The 26353-nt window shown below is 43.1% G+C and overlaps 1 protein-coding gene across 4 annotated transcripts in view; it reads left to right on the top strand.

Annotated features, from left to right (window-relative positions):
* CNTN5 (contactin 5) overlaps positions 1–22629 on the top strand; it is a 701719-nt gene extending 679090 nt beyond the window's left edge. For 3 of the 4 annotated variants that reach the window (XM_083736193.1, XM_083736191.1, XM_083736192.1), the window contains 5 exons: positions 1803–1912; positions 10604–10790; positions 11198–11310; positions 14383–14551; positions 16483–22629. In XM_083736193.1, coding sequence (XP_083592319.1) covers positions 1803–1912; positions 10604–10790; positions 11198–11310; positions 14383–14551; positions 16483–16586 — 683 coding nt within the window. In that variant the 3' untranslated portion in view covers positions 16587–22629. The remainder of the gene's footprint in view (positions 1–1802; positions 1913–10603; positions 10791–11197; positions 11311–14382; positions 14552–16482) is intronic. The other variant, XM_083736194.1, reaches the window with a different exon arrangement.
* The last annotated feature ends 3724 nt before the right edge of the window (positions 22630–26353 follow it).

Below are 26353 nucleotides of genomic sequence, written 5' to 3'. Positions count from 1 at the left end.
ATATGTAATAAAACCATCCCATTAGAACAGAACAGTAATTAAACAGAAGACTCCACTCGAGAGATCAAGAGAAAGTCTGTGTAAACAGGCGTGTCTTCAAAAGCCAGCAGAATGCCAATGCAGATGGGCTCTCTCATATTTCAGCAGGAATTGACTTCCATAACGTCAGAGGTACCAGTGGCAAAGCCTCCCTCCTTATCACTGCAAACTGATAATAATTAGGCTATGGCAGGAGTAACCAGCTGCCATTTGCTTGTTCCAGCAGGCTCATTTTATGTTCCTGTGGATACTTAGGAGTATTCACAACATGGGCTTCCCATGGCAAACTAGTATAAAAAAGACACAATTTTTAAAGAGATACCCACTGATTACCTTTCCAAGGCTCATTTTCACTTAATGAATGAAGCTCTCCCATTAGTTTTAGATACAACAGCCATCTATGGTAAACTAAACATGGAAGTCCACATGATAGCCTTTGCAAATGAGAAAACAGTGTAGCTGAGACCCTGCGCATAATATCTTAAATATTATGAAAAGAACTTTTATAGATATTGGACCTTTCATCTGCACAGTTCTACAAAGGCATTTATAGTTGGAAGTTGATGCTGGAATATTAATAAAAGGTTATGATCGTAACACTGGCAACAATTATAGGTAAACCTAATGGACCTATCAATCTTATTCTTAGTGTTAGTCAAACAACATTCAGCAATGTACTGAGTTATGGGCTATTTCATCTCACAGCAGATTTGATGGTCTCTTTTTCCGGTCCAAATCAATAAAAGCTACCATTCCATCTCCATAAACTTTCAGAAAATTATACCAGAGCTTATTCATAGATTGTGCATTCCCAACCTTTTCCTGAAAATTTGCATTTTAGTGTCTAGCATTGGTGAAAGCCCAGTGAATAACGGCATGCAATGCAACAAAAAAGCAAGCATTTGTTTCTCGTATTAAGCAAAAAGACTTGATTTCTGTTCCCATATGGGGAAAAGCTATTTATATTTTGGTCTCCTCACTTTCCATTTGGAGCAACACAGTTCTGTGAAAGGGAAATAATTTCCACATTTATAGAAAACTGCCGCCCACCATTTTGGGGAGCTTGCAAATTATTTGTCCTGCCGCAATCTTCCCTGACAACAAGGTAATTGCTTCAATGATATAAAATCCAGGAAATGGCTTTCATTGCACAAATCTTTGAATTGCATAAAACAGAAAACAAGGTACACTTACGGCACAGACCATCATACTGGGTGGAAAACATCGAAGCATAATATTTCTCTGACTCCATAACATTTCTTGCTTCATGCTATGAAAACATAGGAACTTAGGTTTGATGTGTTATCCAGGTGTCATATTGTGACTGCATCACGACTATTTTACTGTAGGCCTCCTTCAGTGCATGTTTTGAAAAGTTGGCTATAAATGCTTTAATAAAAGAAGCAACCACGGTAATAATCAACCCTCTCTTCCCACGCACCACATCGATCTTAAACGCTTAGGATTGTGCTAGTTTGTCACAAAACATTCAGATGCATGTGGGCTGTGGCGTAAGCATCGGAGTTCTCAATAGCCCATCTCCCTGGGCCTGTCAGTAATAGGGATATGAACAGTTGTGACATAAAGGAAAGCAATAGAAATAACAGTTTTCATTGTGTCGCTTTTGCTGATGCTCAGGACAACTGTGAAGTTTTATCCCCAGCAATAAGAGAGGCTAAAGGGAAAGTATATGACAAATTTGGCTCTGCTATTTTGTTCCAGCTGAAGTTCACTATTTCATTCCCCCCGCCCCTTACCTACAGAACCCAGCGCTGCTCCAACTGATGTCCAGGCTACAGGATTATCTGTTTCAGAGATTCTCGTTGCGTGGAGACATAGCAAAGAAAGCCTGGGAAGACCTCAGGGATTTGAGGTATTAATATAAAATACAAACTGTGATGGGTTTTGCTTTTGCTTCCCTAACCCTGTGGCCGGCTAAAAGGATGATGCGGTGAAAGCTCTGTCCATTTTTTAATAGTTATCATACAGCAGTAACAAAAGGAGAGGAAGTTACTCAGACAGGGCTGGATTACCCATTATGCTAAGTAAAGTATAGAATCCATAGAGCAGGTTTTCGAGACTTCAGAGGGTTTTCCGATCGGCGGCATTTTTATTTTATTTTTGCAATATATAATTTTTTTCGGGGTGGTTGGCTGCCCTGTTTCTTTTGCAATTGTTTGCTGCCATGTTTTGTTAACAAAAGTGACAGGAGAGATAAGTCCCCTGTGACCTACTTGGAACAACCGCAGGTCTGCTGTGTTTTGTACTGAGGGGTATATTGCTAGCAATTGTCCGCTTTCAAAGGCATCCTTGAATGGCAGTCAGAGCTATCGGTCATGTGGCCCTGGGTTTTCAGCAAAGAACCGCCAGCATTGCTTCTGAGGCTAATGCAGGCTGGTCATTTAGCATCCTCTAACTTTGTACTTTTCCCCATTGAGAAATGCAGCTGGATGGAGATTTGTTTGGGTTGTTTTGTTTAAAGTAGATTTTGTGTCTTTATTTTATATTTATTTATTTATTAGCAAATTTATAATCTGCACTTTTGTGAAGATATAGCAAGGCAGAGTACGAGGATATGAGGATAAAATTATAGTGGGAAATATAATGCCAGACTAGCATACCCTCCAACATTTCTCTGATAAAAATAAGGACATCCTATTTATTATTATTAGGGAGGCGGGTGGTGCTGTGGGTTAAACCACAGAGCCTAGGACTTGCCGAACAGAAGGTCGGCGGTTCAAATCCCCATGACGGGGTGAGCTCCCGTTGCTCGGTCCCTGCTCCTTCCAACCTAGCAGTTCAAAAGCACGTCAAAGTGCAAGTAGATAAATAGGTACTGCTCCGGCGGGAAGGTAAACTGCGTTTCCATGCACTGCTCCGGTTCGCCAGAAGCGGCTTAGTCATGCTGGCCACATGCTGGCCAATAAAGCGAGATGAGCACTGCAACCCCAGAGTCAGCCATGACTGGACCAAATGGTCTTTAACTTTACATTATTATTATTATTATTATTATTATTATTATTATTATTATTATATCTCACCCATCTGACCGGATTGTCCCAGCCACTCTAGATAGCTTCCAACATATATAAAAACATAATGAAACATTAAACATTAAAAAACTTCCCTATACAGTAGCACCTTGGCTTACGTAACCCTCTGGTTACATAAACTTCATGTTACGAAAGCGGCAAACTCAGAGGTATCAGACTGGCTTTCGCCGTGCACACATGCACAGAAGTGGTTTACCACCGTGTGCATGTGCAGAACAGTGATCCTTGGGTTGCAGAAACCTCGAGATCCGGCCTGGCCTCCAGAAAGGATCCCATTCGCAACTGGAGGTACCACTGTACAGGGCTGCCTTCAGATGTCTTCTAATGGTTGTAACTCAACTCCTTGGCTCGGGGGTTGCCTTCATCCGGTACTGTTCCTGGAAACTATGGACACTTGGAGAGTCTGTGCTAGATAGTCCTTTGCTCTGAACCAACAGAGGCCTCCTTTTCTGGTTGCTGTTTTCCATGGTTCAGTATTTAGGAGCTGCCACAGAGAAAACTGTCCCCGTGGGCTGTCATTTTCCACTCTTCTGAGGGTGGCAGAACTACAAAGAGCTCCCACCCCTTCAGGTCTAAACACCAGAGGTGGTTGGTAATACAATAACTGGTTCTCTCAACTGGATGAGTGTGCTTTTTGGCATTAGTAAAGGTAAAGGGACCCCTGAACAGTAGGTCCAGTCGTGGCCGACTCTGGGGTTGCCGCGCTCATCTCACTTTATTGGCTGAGGAAACTAGCATACAGCTTCCGGGTCATGTGGCCAGCATGACTAAGCCGCTTCTGGCGAACCAGAGCAGCGCATGGAAACGCTGTTTACCTTCCCGCCGGAGCGGTACCTATTTATCTACTTGCACGTTGATGTGCTTCTGAACTGCTAGGTTGGCAGGAGCAGGGACCGAGTAGCAGGAGCTCACCCGACCTTATGATCGGCAAGCCCTAGGCTCTGTGGTTTAACCCGCAGTGCCACCCGCGTCCCGCTTTTTTGACATTACTGGTGCCTTATTGATTCCCCTACCTGGAGATTGGCCATAGCTCAGTGGTAGAGAGCATGCTTTGCAGAGATCAGTCCAGAGCATTTCTAGGTTGGACTGGGCAAAACACCTGTCTAAAACCTTGGAATGGCAGTCCCAGTCCGTGCTGACAATACTGATGGACCCATATTGTGATTGGTACAACACAGTTTCCTATGTACTCCCACAAAAAAGCATTGTAATCTATAGAAACATAAAGTGTCTTGCTGATCTGTCTAGTCCAGCATTCTTTAACCTGACAATGGCCAGCCCTGGGTGATCATAAGCAAAAAATACAGGAGATACAGCTCTCCCCTTTTGCTTGTCTCCATCATGTGGCAGCTTGAGGAATGCTGTGTGGAGGCTCCCTTTAGCAATCACATTCCTACAATATATGAATTGGCTCCCTGGCCATGAATCTGTGTGTTTTTTAAAAAGCTATTGAAGCTACCATCTGCCACTGCCACGCTTTTCCGCTGGAAACTTGCCAGACTCAAAGGATGTTTAAGCTGAACATCAATACTATTAAAATCCAGTTTTGAAAAGTGAATCGTGACTAAGGCAGCACTGAAAATTTCTTCAGCTTGCTTTTTTTTTTTTTTTAACCATTTTCTCTCAGTTAATGAGAAAATGAACAGCTTCCGAGAGTTATCAAAGGGGAGAGAAAATTTGAAGAAACATTGTCATGGTAGGATGTGTGGGGCTTTTGTTTTGCTTCCCTGACTATCAAGATGCCTGAGGGGCTTTGTGAGTATCTGTCCTTTCATTCTGCAGATAATATCTCTCCAGTGCTCTGCAGCCTTCCTGGGTGCCCATATTTCCTGGAAACTCATGATATCTCCAACTGGGCTTTCTTGTAAGCACAGAAAGGCAGGGATGGTGTCTCTTACCTGTTTGTTGTTATTTCTTAAAGCAGAGTATTATTCCTGTTATAGAAATAAATGTGGGGGGAAATGTAAGGTAAAAGGAAGAACTTACCTTAAAAAATGAAGTAAGTGATTGCATCAGTCTCGGGTGCTCAGTAGCCAGCCTTCCCAGCTACTCTCACTTTAAAGCTGAGGGTAAGACACTATGAGGTAACTTCTCATAGGGGGCCTTTGTCATATCAGGAAGGTTGCAAGAGTGCTGGAGAAATGTTGAGTGCAGGGGAAATCATAAGGTCAGCTCAACCCTGTAGCCACCGAATTATAAAGAAATTCTAAATTGCCCTGGGAGGAAGAAAATATTCACAAAACTGCAGGGCAGGTTTTAAGCACTTCATTCGGCATGACAAAGCCATGTCCGATTGGTGTCAGTGGGACCCGAGGTAGCAATCCTATGCCCAATAAACTTCTGTATATCAATCTGGTGTAAGTTAGGCGGGCGTAAAACTACACCAGATCCAAACCCTATTCAGTAGCAACAGCGGCTGCATGTTCTATTTTGCCACTTGAGGAAAAACGGGAAGAAGAGGAAGAAGAGAAGAGTTTGGATTTGATATCCTGCTTTATCACTACCCTAAGGAGTCTCAAACTGCTAACAAACTCCTTTCCCTTCCTCCCTCACAACAAACACTCTGTGAGATGAGTGAGTCTGAGGGACTTCAGAGAAGTGTGACTGGCCCAAGGTCACCCAGCAGCTGCATGTGGAGGAGCAAAGACGCGAACCCGGTTCCCCAGATTATGAGACTACCGCTCTCAACCACTACACCACGCTGGATGTGTCACCTGAGGCGCCTGCCCAACAGAAGTGGCGCTAGCATTGGCAACAATTTTGGGCGAGATTGCACCAATTTACAGCAAGATCTCACCCAAATTTCATGAGCTCTCATGTGCTCCACAAGATCTGGCACAGTTTCAGTGAGGTGTTGCTGGAAATTGGCACCGTCCAAGCTGAAATCAGCACCACTGCTTTCCAAACAACATCAGCACAGCAGGCATAACACCCAGGAAGCATTGCCTCAGGGTCTTCTGCTGCCTGAGCGGAGGCCTTATTGTGTCTCATTGGTGTGTTGGCTCTTAGTAGCGGGTCGGCAGCGGCTGGTTTGCCGAAACCTGGCAAAGGCTACACAAGTTTTTAAAACAGTGCTCTATGCTGGGTTGCCAGATCATGTGACTAAGCTGAATGGGCTGAGGAGCCAACCAGAGTCCTCCCTCTCTGGTTCCACCCCCATAATGCCCCATTTGAGGGACTTAAATTTGAGGTCAGCTGACTGAGCGCTGGCTGAACTGAGATGAACAACTTACACCAGCTGAGCCAGAAATCCAATGTATCCTAAGCTTTTCATCCCAGAAGGTCTTGCCACAGGAGTTTCCCCTTAGTCTGGATCCAACCCTGTGTATTCCACAAAGCTCTACCTTTTCATAAGGCTGGCTTTCAACAGCTAGGGTTATAACGAGGCAAGGGCAACACATATATATCACATGCCGTGTTTTGTTTATTGTAGGCATTTTTATTATGTCTATTTGTCCCAAGTCCAACGCATTACCTGAGGTTCTAAGTCCTTTGGGACAGCTTTAGCTGCAGGGGGGCAAGCAGAGATTCACACCTTTGCTCTGCTCACCCTGAAAAATTGCTAGCAGCTGCAGATTGCCTCTGTGCCCTGGCACTGGAAGCGACTGCTTGAATCTGCGAGCTGCTGCATAATTGGGCTGTAAGCCTCGTTCTCTGAGGAAATGTTGTCTAGATAATTATGAGTAGCTTCTTCAGAGCCAAATTGCCCTCTGGATGAAATTGGAATCAATGCACAGTCTTCTTATAGGCCAGCATCATGAAAGGAAAAGGCTGATGGACTGGCGCTGTCATAAATACATCCATCTCCCCAAAAGTGGGACAATGGTGTCTGTACGAGGTAAAAGGAGTCAGATACAACAATAATAAATAGGAAAGTTCGAAGAAAAACAAACCAACAGGTACAATTCCCTTTAAAGCTAATTCACAACACCAACTAATTACCCGCAGCATACTTAAAGCACTGTGATGCCATGACTTCCCCCAAAGACTTCTGGGAACTGTAGTTTGTTAAGGGTGCAGAGAGATTGTTAGGAGACACACACACACTCCCAACAGAGCTGCAATTTCTAACGACCTTTAGCAAAGCACAGCTGTCAGGGTTCTTTAGCAAAAGCCATGACTGCTAAAGTGGTATAAGAATGCTTTAAATGTGTGGTGTGCTCCTAGCACCATGGACTCCCAAGGGAAGCATGTATCTTTCACTGGATTTCAGAAATTATTTGCTTGCATCACCTTGCTTGAGTGTGATCCCATTGACAAGTTCCCTTGATCTTGATTTCTGCACTTAAAAATAAATGCTCAACTTTGGAGGTTAGGGAAGAATAAAGATATGATCCCCTTTAATCAATGGATTGATGAGATGCCAATACTCGCAACATGTGAACGGACAACTTATAGACACGGGCTTTGTTTGGACAAATATATTGACATCTGGAACAAGTTTATACAGAATACAGTAGGTTATCAATAATCATATATGTATTAGGACAATAATACTATTTATATATCTATATAATAATTATATAAATGTTATATTTAGTGTATTATATTCTTTTTTTCTTATTGTATCTTTGCACTATCTTTCTCTTTTGTTTTTCATTCATTTATTCTCTATAGCTGAAATTCTTTTAATAAAATATTTTTTAAAAATAAAACTGTGGCGGTTAAGGGATAGTTACATGGGACGGGGCCTTTTCGGTCATTGCACCCAGGCTTTAGAACTGCTTCCCTTGAGAGGCCCATTCCTAGTCTTTCAGGTGCCATGTAAAACACTGTAGGTTTAGTGGGCTTTTGGAAAATAAGGTTAGCTTTTGTCTGCTGTATTTTCTCCTGCTGGTTATATTCTGTCTCCTTACTGGTATCTGTCTGTATGCATATGTGTTTGGGTGTGTATGTCAATTTCCAATATTATATGTTCTTCGATATTTTGCGAGCTGCTTTGAATGTTCCTTTTCCTTTCCTTTCCATATTTTGTAAGCTTCTGTCTCCTTTAATATGTGTACAGTGCCTAGAAACTTTTAGGCGCTTCGGAAATAAATCACCACCGCCATCAACTTGGTAGATGTTTTGCTGAGCAAAAGTCAGCGGTGGGCAGGGGTTAACCTTGACATAAGCAGTTTTGCTCACTGCAAAGCCCGACGTCTTTCAAGAAGTTGGTGCCTACATTGAATGGATTACAAAGGAACTAGTTGGTATTCATATGCTGCCAGCGTAGCCCCCCAGAGAGTTGGGGGGGGGGACTCTGCAAAGGCAAGCAGTGACTGCCACAGACTTGTAAACATCAAAAACGATTTGGGCTTCTGTGTGCAAAGGAAGGGAGGTGATCCACAGAGAGGATTCTTCCTGAATTGCATTTGACAGAAACGAGTTCCTATCTGAGTAACTCAAACCAAGCCCACAGCCCGCCTCTCTGTCCCCAGCGATGCTGCTCCGGTATGATTAACCCACTACAAGGTCTCCTCAGGTGTTCTGTCATCTCCAATTCATTACCCAGGCTCAGAGCTTTCTCGCTGCGCCAAAGAAGGAAATATTGCTTGTGCCATTTCCTCACACGATTCAGTTCAAAGCTTGCCAGGTCTGAAGAGTAAATTTCTTGGAGAACCCACCAGAGGTGGGCTGTCCTTGAATCCTCTGAAGTACTTTTGACTTCCTGTCAGCACTCATTCTTGCTCACTCAATCTAGCTCCTCAACACAACAACATCCCATGCTGTGGTGCACTGAATCTCAATGTTCTCATAGACAAATTTGTGGAGGATAAATCTACCCATGGCTATGTTCTGGAGGCAGCAATGCTTCTGAATGCCAGTTGCTGGAAACAGCAGGACGGAGAAGTGTTGCTTCACTCAGGTCCTGCTTTGGGGCTTACTGTAATCATCTGGTTGGCTGCTGTGAGAATAGGATGCTGGAGTAGTTGGTTCAGTGGCCTGATCCACCAAGGATGTCCTTAATGTGCTAACAGTGTAATACCCTGTCGCTGGGCGACTGGGAAGGGTATGGCCAATCCCACATGGAAGTGAGTTGTGGTTTTCCTTGAGACCTTTTCATTGTCAGGAGTTCAGCCTACACTTGAGTAGGACCCTGGTAGAGACACATGCCCGAATGGCATGTTCCCTCCCTCCTGGTCGATCGTTCGGGAGCTTCATAAGCTTTCTTCAGCCTGAACATCACAGCAACCGATACCAACCAGCACACTTAGGGATCCGCAGAGTTTGCACATCATGTGTGACAGACCTCAGCAACTCAGCATTTTGGCTAATCTACTTTATTTACATGTAAACACACACAGGGCACTGCAACATGGCTCCCTCTCTCTATAGCATCAGACAGCAAAGAGAAAAAGGACAAAGGACAATAGTCCCACTTCATGGAACACAGTAACACAAATATCCTGTCTCCATCACTTCCAACTCTGTGGAGTCAAAACATATAACGTCATGTGATAGACAACAATCCTATGACTGCAATCATAGATCAGAAATTCTAACATCCATAAGGTGGCTGCATGCCCTACTTTACAATTCTCTCAAAGACACCTTCCATTCGAAGTTCTGTCCAATCAAAGTCCAGTTTAAGAATAAGAGAGTTGCCCATCAGCAGGTAGAAGCACTTGAACAGCAGACAGAGCAGGTATGCAGATCACCTAGCTGCAGCCTTCCCCACTATGATGAAACGTATTGTACTTCTATCTAAATTACAGTAATTATTTCTGACTGCTAGGGACATGGTTTAATATAATTATTTATAGGTGGGAATAAAAGAAATGAACCTATAAACCTAAACCAGCATATTATTATGGAGAAAATGTAGCCATTGGAGACCAATGCTCCCTGAATTTGTCTAATCCTTTCCCAAGGTGTTTGTCACCATTATCACATTTTGTGGGAATGAATTCCATTATTTAACTCTGTGCGGTGGGAAGAAGTACAGGTTACATACGCTTCAGGTTACATACACTTCAGGTTACACACTCCACTAAGCCAGAAATAGTGCTTCAGGTTAAGAACCTTGCTTCAGGATAAGAACAGAAATCGGGCTCTGGCGGCGCGGCGGCAGCAGGAGGCCCCATTAGCTAAAGTGGTGCTTCAGGTTAAGAACAGTTTCAGGTTAAGAACGGACCTCCGGAACGAATTAAGTACTTAACCCGAGGTACCACTGTACTTCTCTACACCTGTCATGAAGAACGTCTCCACACTGGCTTCATTGGAAGACCCCTGATTCAAGTAATATGAAAAGGAGATTTTTAAAATGTCTATTCACTTTCTCTACATCAACCGTAATTTAATACACCTCTGTCTTATACCCCCACATACTAAACTGGAAAAAAATAAAATCCAAGCATTGCAACCTTTCCTCTTAGTGGAGTTACTCCAGTCCTCTTGACATTTTCTCAAAGAGGGCTGTACACTCCATAGTGCTATGGACATTATGAATGTACATAAGGAAAGAACTCATTAGGGAAAGAACCCCATGAGTGTCGTGGTCAGTCGCTCACACAATTCTCCATTGGCAGGTTGGTTACTGGAAAGATATGGAACAAGAGGAAGCGGCTGAAAAGACCAGGACAGAAGGAAATGAGTCATCCATCATTCTGACAGGGCTTGAAGGCAACACATTATACCACCTGAGAGTGAAGGCGTACAACTCAGCGGGGTATGGACCACCCAGCAGTGCCGTCCGTGCCACCACCAAGAAATCTCGTAGGTTCCCAACTCTTCTTCTCCTCCTTGTAATGTACAGCCCTAATAAGGCTTCCATTCCTTTTTCTTGGTCTTCCTTTCCTTGTGGGAGAGAGGTAGATAGTAGATGCTGAATAACAAAATAGGGCTGCTGTGTTGTTTGGCTTCAGGAGCTCACTTCAAAGGATCTGTATTCCAAGGAGGACTGAGAGCATTTGAGATTCTCAAGAAGTTATTTTTCAGGAAAATAAGGCTAACAGGTTTTGGCATGGAATAGGAAGGGGAGATGAAACGATCCAGTAGGTATTGAAATGACACTTCTGGAACAAGAGACTATGTCACTGAACTTTGTCTGGCTCTTTGGGTGCTCTTGCCAAATTTTCAAAAATGTATTTCAAAACATTCTTTGTTTTTATCTTCCCTCTCAGCTCCTAGCCAAGCGCCAAGCAACATTATGTGGATACAAGATGGCTCCCATGTTTCCTTGGGATGGGAACCTGTTAAACCTTTAGCTAATGAATCAGATGTCATGGGATACAAGGTCAGTTTCGACATATCTACCATCTCGTTCTCCGGAATTCTATGTTCTTTCATTCCTCTCTTTTTCCTTATTTCACACTGTGCATTGCAAGGCTCTTCAGCACTGAGAAGCCAAAGTATCGAATTCGCAGGCCCCGATCCATGTGTCGGTTTCCATTAGCCAAGCCTGTATGTGCTTAGCCTTCTCAAACAATTAGCAATTGCACTGATCAGCTGCCCATTGGGTAGGGCAAAATGTGGGGGCTTAATTCTAGTTCCTCCTCTCAAAAATAGCAGATCAGTGCTATTTGAAATTTCCAAAGCCATTAACCATAGTTTCCTGGTTGGGACAAAATGGGAAACCATGGTTTATGGAAGATTTCTTGGCTTGTTTGCACCTGCCATGACATAAGCATTCAAGGGAAGGGTAGCCAATCAGCTCATTCTTTCTGAGCTAATGAAGCTAAGGTATTGTCAGGGACTGACTGGACACTGAGGAGTGGTGGCTGGATGCTGATGAGTGGACGCCAGGAGAAGGGGGGTTAGAGACTGACTTGGAAGAAGAGGTGAATGATCTGGTTGAACTTGTAACAGCCTGGAGGAGAGAGGCAAAGGCAGGAGAAGCTGCAGGAATGGAGAGTGAAAAACAGGTGCAGGAGGAAGGGGAGAGAGGTCAGGCTGGTGGAGAGTTAAGGGCTTCCACAGCTCCTCCTCCTGCCCCCACCTCTCCTGGGCCACTGTCTCCCAGGACCAGAAGGGGTTTGAAGCAGGAGGAGCAGAAGTAGATTACATGCAAGTAGAGTCTTAGACTGCTTGGGGAAGATACATAAGCTGAGGTCAGGTTAGGGTTAGGGTGAATTTTTGTTGCAGCGACTTCCCCATTGGGTGTGCACCTAGAAGTAGCTGAGAGACGTGGGACTGATGGACCTGCCTTTTCCTAACTTGTAAGTGCACTTTTGACAGTAAAGATCATCGCTATTCTACAATGCCACTTCCTCTGCCAATATTCAGTCATACAGGATAATAAAATGAATTCATTTTCGGAATGGAACAAAACCAGTTATACAGAGCTGATCATACAAAGAACAAAAGTCACTGGAACACTGGAACTTTAGCGGTTAAACAATGTCTTTCAGCTTGGAATTAAACAAACTAATTAGTAAGATGTTGCTGTTGTTGCTATTTTAAAGAATTAAACTTATAATACTTCATTTATTTATAAAAGTTTCTTTTTTTGGGGGGGTGAAGTAGAATTCTGTGTTTACTCTGCTCTGAACCCACTGCAGTCTATTGACAATAAAGAGTTAATTCCTTCCTCTGGACCTTCCTTGCCTGACAGCGCCATGAAGGATATGGTTGTGGAATCCCAGCAACTAGAGCAACTAGACTGGGAATGGGGGTGGGGAATCGCTTGCGTAGAACACGCCTAAGCATGTGGTTCCTCAACGCATATGCACACAGAGGCCTTCTTCCACATGGGCATCAATGGAAGGTTGTTCTCTCAGAGCTGCATCTTGACATGAAAAAGGAAGTAGTTGAACCAGAGATCCTGTAAGGATGGATGTCTCAACCCTACTTCCTTTCCTTCCACCCTCCAGTCGCCATCTATTTCCATTTCTCTTTTAAACATGGAGTTCAAGCAAAAGCACTATGTTTTTTAAGGACAACCCACCCACGCCTTAAAATCAAATTAAATGCCTTTATACCTTAGTATATTTTGGATATGGTGATTGTCAAGTGTGGATTATGAACTGAATAATATATGCTGCCTGATGCCGTTAAGGCCGCCCCATTTGACTATTAATAGGAACAGACTGCAGTGAAATCCGCGCTAACGCTTCAATTTGATAGTGTTTGCAGTAGGATTTAAGGAAAGCCAGAAACATGAGGTGTTGTAAATGCCATTAAAATTAATATTTTCTTTATGGAGCAGAAGTGCAAATACTGAGATTTGTTATGATTGTGTTGGGGATATCAGCAATCTGTACTCGTAGCATCTGGCTTCACTCTTCCATTTTTGGTGCTTTGAAGAATGAGAAGCTTTACCTACATAAGTGGTTTGAAAATGGTTATTGGATCACACACGCCCCACAAAAAAAATGCATATCCACTGTTGATCACACATGCATACGCTTTTGCATGTACACCCAGTTGCAATCTCAAATGCATATACAAATGGGCATATACACTATAGCCAAATGATCTCTCCTCCCTCCCTCCCTCCCTCCCTCCCTCCCAGTGCCGGACTTACTTATAAACTAAACAAGCCCCCCAAAAAATTAAAGGAAAAAAAAACTGGATGAACATTTCCAAAATATAAGATTGCATTTCAGTTCAACAATTATTTTGATAAAATACATATTTTGTTATGTGCAAATGGCTTTAGATACCTATTAGGTCCATAAATTACCATATAGCATATATTCAACACAAAAAAGAGTGACAATTTGTTGTTGAAAAAGACAGCTGGACATATGAAGGGCCCCATTATCTTTAGTAGTTTAGGGCCTCATCAAAACTAAATCCAGCCCTACTCCCTCCCTCCCTCCCTCCCATTTAATACTTGCATACTTCCAACAGCACTCGAGACAACATATACATTCACTGTCCAGAAGGTTCATATCTTACATTAACTGAACAAAGGGTAGCATGGCAAGAACTTGCACATGGTTCAAAGTTCAAGAGCATTTTGCTGGCTTGCAACCCTCCTCCCTTTTGTTTCCTGCCCATCTCCTCCTTACATCCCTGCTGAGTGTTAACTACAGTGCTCTGCCACTATTTTATCAATCACCATAAACCCTCTTCTCTAACTCTGGTTAGTATAAATTACGGTTAGCACTGATGGAGATGCCAGATGTGAGGTACCTGCAGTTATCAGCCTGATTCCAACATTCAGTTTCATTGAATGGCATCAGATTATTGGGCATGGGGACGACTTGTCTCTATCCACTCTTTTCATACCATGCTTAATTTCATACACATTGTCCTTCTTACTTATTCCATAAGCCCCGTTCCCAGTTGCTTAGCCCTTGCTTTGATTGCCATGTTCTTCATTGGATGCTAGATATTCTACAGCTGTTCATATTGTCCGCAGGTCTTGTTTAGGCAGGAAGGTGACAGCAACAGTCAAGTCATTGAAACACAGAAAACATCTGCAGTGGTGCTTCTCCCTGATGTCGGGGTCTATATCATAGAGGTTCGCGCAGTCAGTGAAGGAGGGGATGGGATGCCGAGCTCTCAAATCAGGGTACCATCTTTTTCAGGTAAGGAAGTGAAACGCATAATAATAATAATAATAATAATAATAATAATAATAATAATAATTTATTTATTATCTGTACCCTGTCCATCTGGCTGGGTTTCCCCAGCCGATCTGGGCGGCTTCCAACAGAATATTAAAATACAATAGTCTATTAAACATTAAAAGCTTTCCTAAACAGGGTTGCCTTCAGATGTCTTCTAAAAGTCTGGTAATTGTTTTTCTCTTTGACAACTGGTGGGAGGGCGTTCCACAGGGCAGGTGCCACTACTGAGAAAGCCCTCTGCCTGGTTCCCTGTAACTTGGCTTCTCGCAGTGAGGGAACCATCAGATGGCCCTCGGTGCTGGACCTCAGTGTCCAGGCAGAACGATGGGGGTTATTGTGTTATCACCATTGCCGTACCATAGACCAGATGTGGCAAGATTATCCATCTAAATTACACATCCTGCCTTATCAATGACCAATATATGAGATAGCATGGTATCATTGCGGTTTGTTAAAGTGGCATGGATTCTTCCATGTGCTCTATATCTCAAGTTTTGCTTCCAGCATATTGAGCAAAGTCCTAGGGGTCTTGGTCAGCTTGTTATTCTAAAGGAATTTTTAAATCCTGATGTTGCAGCCAAAATCAAAGGGGATCCAGTCAAGTCAGTTGAGGACGACACCAACTATGTTGCCTCCTGGCTGACTTGGAAACATCTTGGGGGTCAGACCACACATGCATATGCAATGTTTGATATCTCATTGCTTGTTTATTTGATGATTCTCCACTGGTCAGGTGAATGCCCTCCACTGAAAAGACTGTGGGTTAAATAAGGTGAAAGCTTTTTCTAAAGAGTTTTAGGTGCAACGGCTGTTGCAGAAACATGGAAGTTCCCACACAGGTTATGACCCTTTGCACCAGGGGTGCAGAAGTTTTTGAATCCTGAAGGTCTCATTCTCTCCTAGGCACTCTTCTCTGAGCCACATGGTGGACGGAAGCAAAAGCAAAGGTGGACAAGTGTTAATTTAGGGTTGTTTCTGAACACACTGTCTCTCTTACACACACTTTTCTCCACAACAGTGGCTGGAAGTGGAGAACCCACCCATAATGCAATCCAGAGTTTTTTGACAACAGCACCACATCAGCTTTTCCCTCGGTGTACATCAGGAAAACATCTGGTCTAAACTTGTGCTCATATATTTCTCTGCTGAAACACCAACAAAAGGTCCAAAGTTCTGATATAAATCTCAGTTGGGTGTAAGAGTCCCACCAGAGTCCTCTTGTCAACAAAACATGAGTAAGAGAGAGTACTTCATAAAGAAAGAACATTACCTTCCTAGTTTGTTTACATAGCCTCAGCCAATAAAGGACCGACAGTGCTAATTTTAAAACGGAGGATGACATCGAGCATTGTTTACTGTTGCATTGATTAACAATAACTAATGTTACTTGATTAATAAGTATGCAAAGGACATGCATTTCAAATAAACAAAGGGAAGGTTATTTACTCTCATAATTTCTTGCCAAATGCAAAGTTAATTGTATTTTATTTATTTATTTTACGTCTTGGCTAGGCAGAGCCATCCTACTTGGAAAAAACAATCAGACCTGTTGTAATTAAAATGAATCATCAGTGTTGTCCCAGTAAGCCCACACCGACACAAAAAAAATAATAAATATGCATATTCTGGGTTGGATCAAAGAGTCCCTTGTGCTGAATTTTTCTCAAGGTATTGGTGTGTTAAAATCACAGCAGATCATTGGGTTAGGAACTGCAAAATGCCAAAATCTGATAGGGAGTTACTACCTCATCGTGGATCACCATTCCATCTGGGATTCTTTAGCTATGATTCCTTCATTACAGGAGGTTGGACTAGACAACTCTTTGGGTCGATTCCAACACCACAGTTCTAAAATTCTGTGTTTCTGTCTCTTGTTTTGATTGTCCTAGGTGGAAAAGTCACAAGTTCTCAGTCAAGCCTACATGCTTTCTCTACTTCGTCATCGACTGTTACGTTCCTTTTGGTACTAATGGTCCCGTCAACCTCGTGGTGAAGACAGACTGTGGACCTTTTCCTCATTCATCATTCTGATTTGTTTAGCTTGATAACATCACTGGATGGAATTCTGTATCCATGGAAGAAGCAGAAGGCAAAGAGCCCAATGGTCAAAGACACGAGAAACACACATGGTGCACCAGGAAGAGTGTTGTGGGTGGCGAATAATGCTAAAACAATTCATCAGGTTTCTTCTCTTCAGTTTCTTGTAAATGTCCTCTATGGGGGAGGGGATATTTATTGCCCAACAGAGAAAATATGCAGATTGTACAAAATCAACTTTTGTAAGCAAATGGAAAAAATCTGTCCAATTTTACTTTCCTTTTCTAATGCGTTTCTATATTAGCTGACACCAGTCTTGTATCATGAGTAGTTTAAATTGTGGCGTCTAGTACAGTACATCTATTTTGTTTGAGTTGTTATGGGTTAGGTTTTTTTAAGAAAAAAAGTTTGATAAATATTTGGAGTCTAAATCCCCCCTCCCTCTTTTCATAAGGCTGGCTTTATTGCTTTTTTTCCCCTATTGGAAAGGCCTTTTCTAAATCATTGTAGAAAATGTCACCTTAAAAAAAAAAAATGAATGAGGCCACATCAAGTTAGCAAACTATGGTAATTTTTTATTGTTTTTCTGCTCTGTTTCTATTCTCAGGGCATGCGAGTCACTTTTTTTCACTGCAAGGTAATTTTCTAAGCAGCTCGGCAAGGAATGAAACGCAGCCGTATTATTTTTGCACCAGCTGTTGTCCACCTTAACAACAGAGAGAGAGAATGCTTATTTTCTAACAGCGAGAATATAGCTGAGAGAGAATGCAAATGGCAATGAAACCTTCGCCAGGCATTTAATCATAGCCTCCAGTCATTGCTAACTGGAAGTAAACAAAAAAACCCGAACGAATGCAAAGAGACAGAGCTGTTATCCTCAAACAGCTGTCAATCTTTAGACCTTTATTTTTGTAGTCCATTTTTGTATGGTACTGTACTGTCTATATTTGGTGATTCAGCTGAAGGATATCAAGAAGCATTTCGAGATCGAAACAGGGTGGTGTTGCCTGGATTTGCTGTCAAAAACGTGTACACTGTTCAAACAGGGCAATGCCATGTTCAAAGCAACGCTGGAATTGATGCTGTTAGACATTGTTTTCTAAGCAAGTGGCCTTCAGCCTCTCCAGATCCAGGATATATCTTCAAATATAGGACTGGGACCATTTTCAGTTCTTTCTCTTGCATTTTATTTTAGCATTGCTTTATCCATTTGTCTACCAAGTTCCTTTATTTATTTCCTTCCTTCCTTCCTCTCCCTTCCCCCCTTCTCCATCTTTCTGCGTCTGTCTACACTAAGGTTGTTACACCATATTGCTCTGACTCACATTACGTGAGCTACAGGTTCAAGTTTCGGGAGTATTCACCCACCACCCCTAACAAGAGATTTGGTTCCATTTGCATTTTAATGCAAACATACCCAACTTGCACTTCCCGAAACCATATGCAAACCGGAAGGCACCTCTCCTTTGAAATTCACACCTCTGAATTTTGCGAGGCGGTTCTGCAGAAAAAAAAATCCGTACCAAATAAAAAGTGTGCAAATACATTATGAGAGTATGTGCACAGAAATGCATGGAATTGAAAATAACATGCAAAAAAATGAATTTTGTTGGGGGGGAACTGATTGCAAAAAGCATATACATAGGCAAATCACAACAAATATATTGGGGGAAATGCACATTAAAATGCAGGCATTTTTTATTGTGAGGACTCTTGGGAACTGAAGTTAAAAATGGAAAAATAAAAAGCTGAATGTGACCCTGACCATGGGTACTATCCAGGGCTTTTTTTTCCCAGCTGGAACTCACTGAAACTCAGTTCCGGCACCTCTCAGGTGGGCACCATTGCCATTATAAGAGAAAAACAGAGGCGTTCATGGTGAGTTCCGGCGCCTCTTTTTTTCTAGAAAAAGAGCACTGGTACTATCACAGGTCCCCATTTCTTAATTTAGGCTACTATGTCCAGTCCAGTTAAGGGCTAGGACCATTGCTGCCCATTTTAATCCCAGAGATTATTTTGCAGTACCACACATTTCCCCATTTCTTCCAATGCAGAGTGAAGAGGTGTGTATTTGTGTGTGTGTGTGTACATCTGCTGACATTCTGAAGGTCTCTCATGACAGGAGCACCCAAGCCAAAATACCTCTGCTCTTGTCTGTGTTAAAACGCACATGTGAGTATGCTCTAGGGTGGTGAATATGGTAATAATAACAATAATAAATTTTTATTCATACCCTGCCCTTCCCGGTTCAGAAAACCGGGCTCAGGGCGGCTAACAACAAATTCAAAACACTTAATTGATGGAGGGAGGAAAAACCCCAGTATAAAATGCAGTATAAAACGTCAATAACAATAAATTCAGAATTTAAAAATCAATTTAGGGGGGAAATCTATCCAATAAACATTAGATGATCACCAGGGCTAGCTGGCTAAGTTAGTCTTATTTGGGCCAGCGAGGAGACCAGGGGGGAATTAGCTGTGCGATCCCAGAGCAGGTAATCTTCATAAAAAGATGAGGAGGAGGGAAGAAAGGGGAATAAAAGATCAGGCTAAGTTCAAGTTGAAAGCCAGGTGGAATACCTCTGTCTTACAGGCCCTGCGGAAGGAAGTTAAATCCTGCAGGGCTCTGGTCTCATGGGACAGAGCATTCCACCAGGTCGGAGCCATCACTGAGAAGGCCCTGGCCCTGGTGGAGGATAATCTGACTTCCTTAGGGCCCGGGACCTCTAAACTATGATTATTCATGGACCTTAAGGTCCTCTACGGGGCATACCAGGAGAGGTGGTGTCATAAATACGAGGGCCCTAAGCTGCTAAGGGTACAGGCAAGGAAGCAACTTTTAAGTTATATACGCTTGAAGGAATCATGCTGACCGCGAAAGTCAGTATATAGCCTGAGGTTGTCATATTTAGTCATGGAATTTTGGGCAACTGCCAGTACCAGATTCTTTGGAGAGGAAACTTGTATGGAATCTGGGGATTTCTGTTTATTTTGCTTTCTTTGGGGTATGTCCCACATAGGCTTGTGCTGCTGTTTTTAAAAGGACAGATAGAAAGTCAGGTCACATCCACACTGTACAGTTAAAGCATGTGGCTTCCCCCCCCCCCAAAGAACCCTGGGAACGGAAAGCTGTTAAGAGTGCTGGGAATTGTAGCTCTGAGAAGGAACTAGTTTCCAGAAAGCTTGGGGGGAAGTCATGTGCTTTAAGTGCGCTTTAAATGTATGGTGCTGACGTGATGTCAGGCAAAGTAAGATAAGTGTGCAGTGTCAGGTGTGTGTTTTGCTACATTCTACTACCACCCACCTTGGAAAATAAATGGAAGAACAGTGTGGTGTAGTGGTTAAGAGCAGTGGACTCGTAATCTGGTGAACCGGGTTCGCTTCCCCGCTCCTCCACATGCAGCTGCTGGGTGACCTTGGGCCAGTCACACTTCTCTGAAGTCTCTCAGCCCCACTCACCTCACAGAGTGTTTGTTGTGGGGGAGGAAGGGAAAGGAGAATGTTAGCGGCTTTGAGACTCCTTCGGGTAGTGATAAAGCGGGATATCAAATTCAAACTCTTCTTCTTTCTGCCACCTGCCGATTTCGTCTTTCGATGCATAATGCTCCCATAGAAAGGAGGGGAACAAGGACTTCTAAACCACTGCGACACCGAGACAATGGTTAGAATGAGCACTGCAGGTTTTAGAGGCAAGATAAAGACTTCCTCAGAGCCCTTTCTTAAGAATATAAACCTCTAAGTCTAAAAAGCAGCAATTAATGAATCAATTGAAGGACTTGCTGAAAGATGCCTGGGTGGGGCGGGAGGAGGAGGAGGAAGCAGCTGCCTCTGGTGGTGAGCAAAGAGAGAGAATGTAATTCTACAGTGATAAAAAAGGAAGGTCCATAACTTTAAAGCAGAAAATTAAGAGTGCAATTGCCACAAACCTATTCGGGAAAGACAAACCAGGTCTTTCCATTTTAAAAAGTTGCTTTGAGTTGCCTGGGGCAAGAAGAAGCAATGAATAAATTAAATAAATAAGAAGGACCAGCTATGGAAAGTGTCATTCTTTGCTATGTGTCACCAAAAGCATATTAGCATAGAATTTGTATTGCTAATTGTGAATGCAATTTTTTTATTTATTGCTATTTTTTTATTTATTGCTGTTGTTTTGCAGCATTTATACATTACCCTTTAGGCAATGGCTTACAAAAATCAATAAGAACGTAATCTTGCATAAGATAGGAATGAACATTTCATTTAGAAATGATGACTATAATTTTCAAGAGAAATGAAAGGCTTCTCGTTTTGCTTGTGTGCCTGCTTAGCCTAGTGTTCGGGGTGAACATCTGGTGAGTGACTTCGAGACCGATCTGCCCTTTCTCCTTACGGTTCTGAATCTTTAAATAGGAATTTGACAGTCTTTCAAACAGAGAACTGACAACCCTTCAGATAGAGGCTTGGGCTCTGTAAAGTAGGACACACAGCCACTCCAGCCACTCATATGCATGTAGCAAATAGACATTCCACAGTCAGGAACTGGCATTGGCAACAAATGATCTCTGAAATGCAGCTTAAAACATCTTAAAATGCCAGAATATTACCTGATGGCTCTGGGCCCTAGCACACACCATGTAGTGACAGTGCCTAATGAGGAGAAAGCTTCCTGGCCCAACCACAGCTCTGATCCAGTTATCCCTGCTAGCTCCACAAATAAGTTCAGTGGACAGGCTAATCCAGGGCTTCCCACACTTGGGTCTCCAGCTGTTTTTGAACTGCAACTCCCATCATCCCAGTGGTCAGGGCTAATGGGAACTGTAGTCCGAAAACAACTTGGAGACCCAAGTTTGGAAAACCCATCTTGCAGCACACAGAGGTGACTGGGCCTTGGTACAATCCTGATGAACTTTTCAGAATCACACTGGAGCCTTGAGTCCAACCTACACACAATGCTCATCCCAACATTGACTGGTCCCTCTCTGCCCCCACCAACATAAAGCAGACAGAGGGTCCTATCAATGTCAGGAGAAGCACAGACTGATGCAGAAACTCATGATGTCATCAGAAGAATCTTTAATAAACATTCCTCAATGAATTGGGTTTGGGGTGTCTTCGTCACCCCATTGATGAAGGAATGCTGAAATTATGTAGACCAGGGAGTGGGTTGCTCCCAACACTACATGCAACAGGAATCCTGTATGCTAACATTCTTCTTCTTCTTTTGGATCATAAACAATGACTGTAACTCAACATATAAAGCACAGCTTTCCAAACGCAGTCAACAGAACATAAGAGTTCCTTATAGGCATGTTCTGGAATCCCATAATAACCTGCAGTGGGATCCCTGCATGTTTGCAAGCTTGCAGCACATCTCACGCGACCAATAGGTTTTTCTGATATATGTCCCCAGTAAGGACCAGGAGATTGTGCCATAGATCTGAATGGCCAAGCTTTAGTTAGCTGCACCAAAGCCCAACATCCCATTGACAAATTACATTGCAGGGTTGCAAAGGGGTCTGTTTTCTTTCTAGCCTGTGCAGAACATTGTATGTTGCATCTTCAACCTATTAATAAACATGTTTTAAATGTTTGCCACCTCCTTTGTAGAAGATGACATTTCCATCTTACGACACCTATTTCTGGATGTTATTCTTTTGTTTGAAGGGGTTGGGGGTCTTTGGCTGTTTTGCTGCAAAAAGAGGTTTGTCATTTTGATTCTTTTTTCTGTTTCCTTTGGATGAGATTGTAACAGAGCAGTCCAACTTAACTGGGAAGACTGTATTTTTGTATAATGTCATGATAATTTTGAAAAATGATCGGAGGAGGAGAAAAAAAAAGAACTTTGTTCAGAAACCGAAACAAAGTCCCGTCTCAAAAATGTTAGATATCCTGTATACAGCGTGTATATATTTACTATATATAATGGTATATACTATGTGAAAGACACAGTCAAATACTGGTTCCTGTGTACTGTTCTTGTAACATTAGATCTTTTTAATAAATTATTCTCTTTTTATTGACTTTTATCTTATGTCCTGTCAAATGCTGAATGGGATGGTTTCAATTCTGCATGCCCAGAGCAGTGATGAATGGAAAGCAGCTTTGGGAGAGAGATCTCTGGAATTGAACATGACCTCCATATGCACTCCAATGTGGACATACAACTCCAACTTCAGCCTAGCAGGCAACTGTAAATTCAGACGTATCATAGTACAGTTGCTTTTTTTTAAGTGGTGAGCTACATATTTGGGTTTGGTTTGCTGTTGTTTTGAAACATGCCAATGATGCGAGAGATGGTCTACCTTGAGGGTTGGGACAAAGAATGAAAGCAGCCAGACAAGTGCCAGTGCTTGTAAATACTGCAGGGGGTCACAATACATAATAATGTAGCCTTATTGGAGTTCACCGATTGGGTCTGTGTTGCTCCAGGACAGGAGGAAGGAAGTCAAATGACACCGAGGTTGGTTCAAAGAAAGAGTTTATTCTGCTCTCCGGATAGCAGAAGGCACTTGTGTGATCAAGTCCACAGCACGTCCAAAGAAATGACAAGCTTCATGCAGTATATATATCCTCCAGGCACCCTCTCCCTCCTTCCCATATAAATCCAACCACGTCAGCCTATGTACGCAGGTTGACATCACGTATGTTCTTGCTCTGATATTCTTAACCATAAAAGGGAATTCCTTCCTGTACTTCTGACCGTAAAAGGATCTTCCTTTTCCTACTCTTATCTTGGAGGAAGAGGTCATCATCTCCGAGAACACGCTTCTGGCATTGTTCCCGAACTGAGGTCTGTGTGCCTTTTGTGGTCAGGACATGAGATAAGGCACTGACGTGTATTCTCTGTTCTACTGGTACAGTACAGGGTCATCCCTGACGTCACAAACTGATAAAGGAGAGAGCTGTGTTCTTGTTATGCATTTGCTCAACGGCTCAAGTTTATGCATTTTAGCTAAGAAAAAATAGGGATTTTGGTGCAGTTTTAAAACTGCCTGCACAGTCAGTTTTGGGTTTGGGAAACCCATTCCTTCAATAACATATGAAGAAGCTGCTGGATCAGGCCAATGGCCAATCTACTACAGCCAACCAGATGCCTATGGGAAACCCACAAGGAGGACCTGAGCACAATTGCACTCTCCCTCCTGTGGTTTCCAGCAAATGATATTCAGAAACATGACTGGGGATTCCCCAGCCCCATTCCACCTCCCCCCCTTGTTGGCGCAGGAGGGGGATTCTGTTCTGCGAGTGGAAATCTCTCTCTGTGTGTGTAATAATAATAATAATAATAATAATAATAATAATAATAATAATAATTTATTTGTACCCCGCCCATCTGGCTGGGTCTCCCCAGCCACTCTGGACGACTTCCAGCAAAGATTAAAAATACATTAAAGTATCACACATTTAAAACTTCCCTGAACAGGGCTGCCTTCAGATGTCTTCTGAATGTCAGGTAGTTGTTTATCTCTTTGACATCTGATGGGTGGGCGTTTCACCGGGCAGGCGCCACTACCGAGAAGGTCCTCTGCCTAGTTCCCTGTAGCTTTGCTTCTTGCAATGAGGGAACCACTAGAAGGCCCTTGGAGCTGGACCTCAGCATCCGGGTAGAACGATGGGAGTGGAGTGTGTGTGTGTGTAGTTGTCATGGAGTGGCTGGATGCAGAGGAGTGGGGGGACCATTTGGGGAACCCCCAAAGGCACCCCCAAAGTGAAGGTGGCTCAGAGCCAGGGAAATGGTGGTGGGATGACAATGAGTGGTCAGAGGGAGAAGACTGGGAGGAGGAGGTATCAGAAGCCAAAAGGTTTAACAGGGTTTAGTGAACAGGCAGAGGCTGTGACAGGGAGCAGTCCAGAATCAGAGGCAGAAGTGGAGGCTGGAGAGGAGCAAGGTCAAGAATTGGACACTGGGCAGGCTTCTGAAGAAGCCAGGGAGTCTCTCCCTCCTACTACGACCAGCTCCCCATCTACCTGGCCTTCCAGGACCAGAAGTGGTATGAAGAGGGTGGAGCAAAGACAGACAAGGTGGAGAAGTCTCAGGGTGCTTGGGAAGGACCCAGGGGAGGAGAGGACTTAGGCAGTTGTGAGAAAGCAGGGACCTTCCATCTCACAACAGTCTCATTGGGACAAGAGTTGCTGTGACCACTAGGACTGAGCTGTTTTGGTTTCTTTGGATAAAGAGTTAACATCTCTGACATCAGGTGTTTTACTGCTGATCAGCTCCTCACACCGGCTCCTGACAGTAATTCTATCAGTGTTCAATTGTTTTTGAATAATTTTCCTATGTTTTTATGCATTCTTATTTTTATCTGTAAGCTGCCTTGATTCCCCATCAGGGGAAAAAGTGAGGTATAAATAAATATATAATAATAATAATCTCCCTGATAGAAAGCTTACATAACGCTACATTGGAAACAACTTCCATAATGAAGGCTTTTATTCCTAAGAGGGGTTTTTATGTTAGAGAAAGGCCTCAGATCTTTACTGACAACCTCTCTGACCTTTTAATAATTTGACTTATTGAAGGTTGGGAACTTTTCTAAGCACTCCTCACTATAGCTTTATGGCATGCATATTGTTAAGGGCGCATGACTTTGCAAAATCATAACAAGTTTTCTTTTCTTTTCTTTTTTAACCTGGGAAATAAAAATAGATTGTTACTGTCGGCACTTTGACAGAAATTTCAATTATAGAATGGCTGTTGCTTAAGTAGCATATTATAAGAGGCCTTGTTGTAAATTAGCTATGAATGTCACAGAAGGCTGTAATGACCTGGTGCTTTTCGCTGATGCAGACAAACAGCATATATTGAAAATCCATAAGCCAGTGAGAACTTCTATCAATCTGCAATCTGCTTTTGCCTTTTCATGAGGATCATCAGCAATCTTGTGTAGACAAAAGGTGTTTCCTTTCTTAATTACTAACTGGGAAGGGAAGCAAAACAGACAATAATAATAATAATACCGGTGGTAATAATAATAATGATGATGATGTACACTCGGTATAAGCTTCATTTTTCTACCTATTTCTAGAACAATTATTTGCTTCCAGACCCACATATGTCTAAACCTAGATGTGTCTTGGCCTCAAAAACCAGGAATCTCGAAATTTGAGGGTGTCCTTAACACGATGCCCCTTACTACATTTATTCCCCCCTCCCAGTGGTAGTAAGGGGCATCGTGTTAAGGACACGATGTGTGGTAGGCTACCAGTACCCTACCAGTGGTAGGGGACGCAGGTGGCGCTGTGGGTTAAAGCCTCAGCGCCTAGGACTTGCCGATCGAAAGGTCGGCGGTTCGAATCCCTGCGGCGGGGTGCACTCCCGCTGCTCGGTCCCAGCGCCTGCCAACCTAGCAGTTCGAAAGCACCTCCGGGTGCAAGTAGATAAATAGGGACCGCTTACCAGCGGGAAGGTAAACGGTGTTTCCGTGTGCAGCTCTGGCTCGCCAGAGCAGCGATGTCACGCTGGCCACGTGACCCAGAAGTGTCTCCGGACAGCGCTGGCCCCTGGCCTCTTGAGTGAGATGGGCGCACAACCCCAGAGTCTGTCAAGACTGGCCCGTACGGGCAGGGGTACCTTTACCTTTACCCAGTGGTAGTATCTATATTTGATTTGAAGGGGCTGTGACCCTGTGTCGCTAAAGTACAACTTGCATCACCCTAACCATTGGATGTGCTGGCTGGGGCTGCTGGGAGTAACAGTCCAACAATATATAGAGGGATACAGACACACACACACCACTTTTCT

The sequence above is a fragment of the Podarcis gaigeae genome, assembly GCF_964106915.1.
Source record: "Podarcis gaigeae genome assembly, chromosome: 4".
Lineage (NCBI taxonomy): Eukaryota > Metazoa > Chordata > Lepidosauria > Squamata > Lacertidae > Podarcis > Podarcis gaigeae.
This window is presented reverse-complemented; position numbering and strand designations above follow the sequence as displayed.